At 44.0% G+C, this 7,892-nt stretch overlaps 2 protein-coding genes across 5 annotated transcripts in view; one reads left to right on the forward strand and one right to left on the reverse strand.

Annotated features, from left to right (window-relative positions):
• rbis (ribosomal biogenesis factor) overlaps positions 1 to 3,109 on the reverse strand; it is a 123,322-nt gene extending 120,213 nt beyond the window's left edge. For 3 of the 4 annotated variants that reach the window (XM_076047721.1, XM_076047722.1, XM_076047720.1), the window contains exon 1: positions 70 to 203. The gene's annotated coding sequence lies outside the window, so the exon portion shown is untranslated. Of the gene's footprint in view, positions 1 to 69; positions 204 to 2,878 lie in introns of those variants that run through there. The other variant, XM_076047723.1, reaches the window with a different exon arrangement.
• On the forward strand, positions 1,314 to 7,152 carry LOC142902539 (carbonic anhydrase 1-like). The gene is made up of 7 exons (XM_076047719.1): positions 1,314 to 1,850; positions 2,077 to 2,268; positions 3,428 to 3,546; positions 3,763 to 3,855; positions 3,958 to 4,023; positions 4,124 to 4,279; positions 5,748 to 7,152. Exons 1-7 carry the CDS (start codon positions 1,811 to 1,813, stop codon positions 5,865 to 5,867), a joined length of 786 nt encoding a protein of 261 aa, XP_075903834.1. The 5' UTR covers positions 1,314 to 1,810; the 3' UTR covers positions 5,868 to 7,152.
• The last annotated feature ends 740 nt before the right edge of the window (positions 7,153 to 7,892 follow it).

Below are 7,892 nucleotides of genomic sequence, written 5' to 3' on the forward strand. Positions count from 1 at the left end.
ATGTAGATATTTAAAACGAAACCGCGCGCAAACACCATTCTCGCCGATATAAGAAAACTAAAAACCGACCTTGTTTTGTGGGTGGTTTGTTGACAAATTCATGCGCTGCAGAAAACGTGCTTCTTCTTACGTCACTTCCCTGCGACACCGCTCGCCATGTGATGCATTTTTTTTCTTTTTTTTTTTACTCACAGGACGGCAACCTTAGGATGGCAACGGGCAGATGTCAAAACGATAAATTCAAGTTATCAATTATTCGGTTGTTTTTTTTGTTTTGTTTTGTTTTTTAATAGTGAATAACTCCATTAGATTTATGCTTTTTCAATAATATAAATCATAGATATAAATGCTTCAAAAAATATGATTTCAGTTTGTGTTTATTGGAATGTGCCATTTAATTATTTTATTTCTTTTGAAGCACTTTTAAGTGATTTGTACCCATTCTATATCTTTTTTTTATAATAAAAAAAATAAACATTCTCGTAAATCAACAGCAGATGGCAGTGTTGCACCACAAACGCCATATTCAGGTATTTGTCACAGACGTTAATTTTCAGGGAAAAAAAGTAAACAGCCATAAAGTCTAGTGGATGACGCAGTGGTTTTACCACTGTGAAGCAAATTGAGGATGCGTGTTGTTCATTCTGTCAATAGATTAATGATTCCCCATTGTAACGTTATCATTATGACGGCGTCGTATTCCCCCCCCCCCCTTGATTGAACCAGGTGGATGCAACAAGCTATGTATGACAAACGTGTACTAGTTGTAGAGATTTCAGAGGATGCTTCATGCTCACGAGATAAGTACCAAAGCAAATCCTACTTAAAGGTGACGTCACTACGATTAAGCCATTTGTCTCCCGTGTTGCGACTTCGATCACTTTGACGTTTAACCTGCACACGTATTCACACCTTTGCGGTAATTGTTTTAAGAAAACGAGAAGATAATATGATAGTGAGCTTAGATTTCTTTCACTCTGCTGCGACAAGTGGAACAGAGACAAATTGATTAATGAGGAATGATTTTTAATTCCCCATTTAAAAGTGAGACATCGATCGATTTATCTGTATGGAGGAATTTTGCGCATTTATGGTTTTGCTGTCGAATTTTTTTTTTTTCGTTCTCACATCAAAGCTTTGCACACTGTTGCGAAACACTTTCATTAACGTAAACCAGAAAACGCTTTAATCACACTTTTATGAACAACTATAGGGGAAAATGCTTTTAACCCACTTCAAAGGAATCTTAAAATATTTATTCATTATCTGACATTTGCAAGTCACTTTGGAATAGAATTTTTTTCCAAAAGTAGAGAGGTAGAAGAGAATAGTAGCGAAGGTGGCCGGTTCAAGTAATATTTCTTTAACATAACGGCAGGAAAAAAAAACAGCGCAACCTTAGAGCAGACGCAAAGGACGGTGGACACACACGCACTGCAATACCGTTACTTCCCGACACGACGCGCAAGTGAAACCCGTTACGTCGGTGGGGGAAATAACCAGCGCCTCTGCGTGTGCATCGTGTAACACAGGATATAATACTGGTAGTGTGTGAAAACTGCAAACCATCTCATTAGACGCAGACAGATACAGAGGGATTCTCTGATCCATCGGTGCAAGCGGCGTTTCGGCGCATCTAAACTCCTCCCGATCGTTGCGTGGACATCAGGTGGCCAACTAACAGACCCACAGTGACGACGCGCACTGCCTTCACCCTATATAAGCTCCGCGGCCGTCAGGTGGAGGACATTGACCGTCCTTGCGCCGGAGTAACGAGTCTCTTTGACGGGATTACGCCTTTATAGACACCATGTCAAGTGCACCGTCTTGGGGATACGGAGAAGACAACGGTGAGGGCGCTTATTTCGTTGCACGTATACACGCTGTGACGAGAGGGTGACATTACAAACCTGTCACAAGACCAGCTGCGTAAATGAATAGGAACACGGGAGGATGCAAATATTTGACTTAGAACTGAGGGTTTTGTCCCCCCTTTTTTTAATGCGTTTTTATACACATGACAATGCAATGATTGCGCATACATTTTAATTCATTTTTCTCCATATCATTTTAAAGGACCAAGTACATGGGTTAGTGGATACCCTATTGCCGACGGACCCCGTCAGTCTCCCATTGACATCGCAGAAGCATCGTTCGACGGGGCGCTGCAGCCGCTCACCCTGAAGTACGACCCCAGCAACAGCCGTGAGATTCTCAACAACGGACATTCCTTCCAAGTGACCTACGACGACGAAGCCGACACCTCAAGTTAGTTGTTTTTTTTTCTCTCTCTCTCCTCAGTGGTACTGTTGTATTAACATCTTTTGATGTGGGCGCCCTGCTCATTTGCATAGCAGAATTTCTTTGTCTTTTGCTGCCGCTGTAGAAGAAAGGCAATAGGCATTGGGCCTGATGGGAGCGTTACAGACAATCGCAGCAGGTTTTGCAAAGGCAGTCTAGATACTGCAAAAATGCGTCACCCTGCAGGATCAGCGCAAATGGGTCTAGTCTTAGTCACAGTCGTATAGTCTTCAGTGGCGCACGCGATTCTCCTCAGACAAAAGATCTGAGGTTTTTGTTTTTTGCCATTTGAATTATTGTTGCATGAAAATGACCTGTTTTGAATTTGCATATGCAGGCTTATTGTCAGGTTTTTTTTAAGGGTGAGGGGTGGCTGCAGGGTTTTGAGAGGAACATTTCAAACGTGAGCGTCTTAATTCACAAAAAGCCAGGTTAAAAAAATATATATTTCTATTTACATAATTGAACGTTTGTACAGATTTTTTCCTTTTCTTTTCTTTTTGTCTCCAATCTGTTCTTTTCCCTTTCAAGCCGATTTAGAATGTGCTTATATTTCTTTAAGATTAAAAATGCTCACCTTCCTTGGAAAATATCTTTAATGAGTCAGTCAGTTCGATCCCTGCTACTGCACCAGTTTACCGCCGTACCCCACTAAAGAACAAACAAGGGCTGTGTGCCTATTGCTCGTGGTGTAGCGTGAGCATCGCTGAGCCACTTATTCAAGGCCAGTTGTGTCTCTTATTAATCGAGGCTGTGGACACTGACGGAGGGAGAAAACCGCTGTTTGGGGAAGGCAATGTGTGTTGGAATAGAACAATACGTGAGATTATCTGCAACCGTTTCAAATATTGGCAGGCTGCAAATAGATGCATTACGTAACAATGGAGATTTGATGTCAACAATACCTGGACATTGATCATAATCTTCCATCTGAGCTGATCTTGCACAACAGGAACTAACGCCGTTTCTGTCACGGTGTCTTTCTGCCATAAAGGTCATTCCTCTTCAAGTCATTGTACTGCTATCATTTCACGGCCATCACTTATACAGTGTTGGTGCAAAATCAGGTGTTGATGCAGCGTCAGTCACGTTCAGTGTTTGATCAGAGACGTGTTTGTTCTTCCAGCTCTGACAAATGGACCCATCACGGGCACCTACAGGCTCAAGCAGTTCCATTTCCACTGGGGAAAGGATGATAAAGGGGGCTCTGAACACACCGTGGGTGGAGTCAACTATGCTGCTGAGGTAAACTTTGCTTGTGGATTTCAACGTAGTAAGAAGTGCAAAAAAATTGTTCAAATTTTTAAAGAGTATGCAAAAGTTTGTAATTCATCCCACTTACCTTCCCTCTGTAATTATTTAGCTTGTTTTCATGTTTTCCATTGTAAACGACAAAAGTCCAATGAGACTGCACCGGAAGTGCAATTTTAATGCTTAATAATAAACATCTTGTGTTCCCAGCTCCACTTGGTGCACTGGAACACCAGTTATGCAAACTTTGGCGAGGCTGCCAGCAAGCCTGATGGCCTAGCCGTGGTCGGAGTATTCCTGGAGGTTAGTGACAGACCACAGGTGGTGTGCGTTAGTGTTAGTGTGCCACTGCGATTAATAAACCGTTTCAATGATGTGCTGTTTTTGTTTTTTTGTTTTTGGCAGACTGGCACAAATGAAAATCCCAATCTACAGAAGCTCCTGGATGCTTTTGAGGCAATCAAGCATAAAGTATGCAGAACAAATATTATTGTTTGTTATATTTATTTGTATTGTATTTGTATTTTTTTTGTATTAACTCCCACTTATTATATATTTTTTCTTCTGTCAGGGCAGCCAAGCAAGTTTTACTGGCTTTGACCCCTCTATTCTGCTACCCGAAAGCCTGGAATACTGGACATATGAGGGCTCCCTGACCACTCCACCTCTGCTGGAGAGCGTCACCTGGATTGTCTGCAAACGTCCTATAGTCATCAGCTCTGACCAGGTAAGGCAGGCAGCCTGCCTGGCCTCGGCCCCACAGTTTAGAATAAGTTGCATGTCCTGCAAATCCTCTCTGAGGCTACGATCGCCATCAAGAGCTTAATTTCTGGGAGAGTGGAGCAACTCTCTGAGGGACGTGATTTACCTGAGAGGTTGTTACTAAAGCCCCAATTCCACTGCCCAAAAAACGTGTGTTTTTTTTTTTTAAATAATCGGCATTTGGTGGCGGTGGAATCTGCTCACCGAGCCGCGCGACAAAACGGATCAAACAACCCGGCAAGCGACCCGGGTAAAAAAATTGTCTCCGCACCAATCGGCTTGCGATGGAATCGGGAAACCCGGGACAACACCACCTTTTTTACCTGTCGCACGGGGTGACGTTGAGCATAACGTGCGCTAAATCATAATATCGCGCCAGTCGCGGCGTATATCAAGCACTGATGAAAAAGTTTTCGATCACGTTCCATCAGCGCTCGATAATTGTTCATTGTCCTCTGGCTGTTTCGCCCGCTGCTCGGGCACAAAATGGACCAGACAAGTCTGTGAATGTAGGAAGTCAGCGGGAAGTGTAGCAAGACACCTTGTTGAAAAGACAATGCCTCAGTGTGTACTCCACATTAGACAACGCCTCTAATTCCTCCACCCAGATAAACATTAGACCTTTGGCTACCCATTAATCAGCTTCACCAAGCAACCAGCTTCAAACATATGATGAAAAGAGTTCATGTTGAAATTCACACCGGCTTGGCCAGTGGTACTTTTCATGGTGGTGAGCTTGTGTCACAGGAAAACCACGTGAGGCGTGTGGACATAACCTTTAGACTAGAGTGCACAGCGTAAGGCTGGTTGAGCACTGGGAAACAGATATGTCACTTGTTTTATGTATTTAAAAAAAAAAAAAGTCAAATAACCAGTGCTTATCATTGTAGATGTTCTGCTATCAGTCAAGTCAAAGCATACATGAAAAGGGTTGTGCCAGGAGTTTGCTGAAGGGGCCTAACTTGTGTGTCTAATCTAAAAGTCCTGGACATCCATCAGTGTTTTTTCTGACCAGGAACTCAATGAGAGTCTCACAGGTTTGTAGCAGGGCTTATCCCAAGTGCAACCCCAAGGTGAACCGAATATAACCCCAGCAGATTACAATCATTCTAAATAAGGACCCGCAGCAACTCAATGAACCTGCTTCACTGTAACACTGTGGTCGTGTCATTTGCTCCATTTGCGTTTCTGTGTGTGTGCTGATTTTGTTCAAAATCTCAAATTTGCAGGCGAGGTGAGATCACAAATAATCCCTTCAGCCCACAAAGAATGGAACTAACTGCTCAGCCGCAAAATTCCCTGTCGTAGAATTTGTGACTTGTAGTCGATGACTCGGCAGCGCAGAGGCTGGGGCCAATCAATTTTGCTGAGTGACAGCCGCAGGAGGTCAGCGGGGGAAAGACATAACATGACTGACTTCTCCATTTTCACAGATGGCCAAATTCCGCAGCCTGAAGTTCAACGAAAAAGAGAAGGATGACGCTCCAATGCAGGAGAACTTCCGTCCTCCCCAGCCGCTCAAGGGTCGAGCTCTCCGCGCCTCCTTCCAGTAATGCCCCTCCCCCGCAACCTCTGCCATGTTGCCCAGCCACCCTCCCCCTCCCCCCACACCCCTAGTGAGAAATCCACCTCTCTTCCAGCAGGCAACAAAGCACACACTCCGTCCAGTCTTGTTAGTTATTAATTCAGTTGCTTTTGAAGCACTTGAAAGATTAGTTTCTCTATATTTGTGTTTTAAGCCAGCCAACAGCTATGACACGATGATTTGATGTTCGCAGTCCGTGCAAACGCTGCTTGTCATTGCGTCGCCCAACTGATGTCTAAAGGGTCTCGAGCGTAGATCAGAAATTTTAAGGCAAATCGGCGCTCGGTAGTCGGCAAAACGGCGGCAGCGGAGGAGGATGGAATTACATCACCATCATCTGTGCGCGAAATGCAGATAAACACTGACACGCGGCGCACACTCCCTCCCGCTCGCCAGCCTGTAATCCCCCACCGTCCGTCCGCCAGCCGCTGCATCACATCACAGCGGCTTAATGAAACACTGGAGCCGCCTCCCATCACAGCCGATCGACTCAGAAGACAACTCCCTCCCCCACCCCCTCTCCCCGGCACGCGACGCACACATGTGCACGGTGTCGGGCAGACACAACGCACCACAGGCAGTGACCTGCTTATTGAGTTGACTTCAGTGCTCGCCGACCAAGGGCGTGAGGACACAACCTCTGGCGGCAACACGATGGTGGTGGAAGCAGCATCATTCCTCTGGTGAAGGAGGCTCATCGTCGTCTCTGCCCATTGTTACTGTGGTTTGTCTGCTTTTTTGTTTTAAAGGCAGAAAGCCGATGCAAAACAAGTCTCACGTGTGTTTCCGTAAGCTGTTTTCGAGCCAGTTGGTCGTCTATTTTCTGATACCCTGGTGAAATAGCAAGAGAGAGGAATGAGCCGCCTTTCTTCCAAATGCAATGAATGTGTCAAGTAAAAAAAGCCCTTCTTGTGCGATATGGGCAATAATTTATAACACGCACATTTGCCAAGCCATGCCATAGTATCTAAACGCACAAAGCCAAGGAGGAAACTGCCCTGTCAAGTCAGCCAATAAAATAAAATAAAAAAATCAGCCTGTTAATTAAGTTAACAGCAAAAAAATTCTTCTCTTGCTTGCCCTGTATGCTTTTCTAAAATGTTCATTTCTATTTGATAAGAGCATTTGTTTCCCTGAAAAATTGTAACTTGAACCGAAATGCCATTCACTGTTAGAACAGTCCTGTGTTGCTGTCATTCAGTTTTCAACGTGGACATTTTACTAGAGTGAATAAATATATTTCTGACAAGTTTCTTCTGCGTCCTGTGTTTTGTTTTCGGTTTGTTTTTTCGCCTAAAACCTGGTGACCGCCACATTCTGCATTCGTCTTCAGCACAGCACCTTGTGAAAGTGAAATTTTCTTAGAAACTGTCCTGTTCCTGAACAAATGTTTGCTCTGTTGAACATTTTTATATATACATGTGTGTGTATAAAGATGGCCCAATGCAGCCTTTTTGTTCTTTGTTCTTGATATGATACCTTGACTGGAAGATGGGTTTGATAAATAACACCTGCTCTTGTAGTGTGAGTCTCTGAGGGGAATGTGTGTGTGTGTGTGTGTGTGTGTGTGTGTGTGTGTGTGTGTGTGTGTGTGTGTGTGTGTGTGTGTGTGTCATGTCCGGTGCAAGAGCCCTGAATAGATTTGGAATTGGTCCCAGCCACTGGAGTGCCCTGAGTGACATCAGCACAGGCTGTCCTCCAAAATGTCAATAAAAACAAAAGCTGTCTACCAAATGAATGTCTGACCATGGAAGTCCCAATCAATAAATTATGTAATAAACTGAAACCATGTGAAGGACTCAGAAGATAATCGGTGCACATTGTGCACAGAGTAAACAAAAACAAAGGCCTTTGTCCGATAGCCCGCTCAGTGTTCCATCATTTTATTTCACTATTTCATAACACCCAATAGTTTCTCCTGTCCTGCCACTTGACCGTCCTCATGGCAATATATATATATTAGTCTCAGTGTTGTGACAGCTGTGCAAGAGAG

Source organism: Nelusetta ayraudi, unplaced genomic scaffold, assembly GCF_046127955.1.
Source record: "Nelusetta ayraudi isolate G7.1 ecotype Tasmania unplaced genomic scaffold, CSIRO-AGI_Nayr_v1 ptg000094l, whole genome shotgun sequence".
NCBI classification, from domain to species: domain Eukaryota; kingdom Metazoa; phylum Chordata; class Actinopteri; order Tetraodontiformes; family Monacanthidae; genus Nelusetta; species Nelusetta ayraudi.

Bases quoted from the DNA above. Each gene is read 5' to 3' on its own strand.
- LOC142902539 (XM_076047719.1), top strand. From the start codon at position 1,811: ATGTCAAGTGCACCGTCTTGGGGATACGGAGAAGACAACG. The intron at 1,851-2,076 runs GTGAGGGCGCTT...ATCATTTTAAAG, and splicing joins GGGATACGGAGAAGACAACG to GACCAAGTACATGGGTTAGT. The intron at 3,547-3,762 runs GTAAACTTTGCT...TTGTGTTCCCAG, and splicing joins GAGTCAACTATGCTGCTGAG to CTCCACTTGGTGCACTGGAA.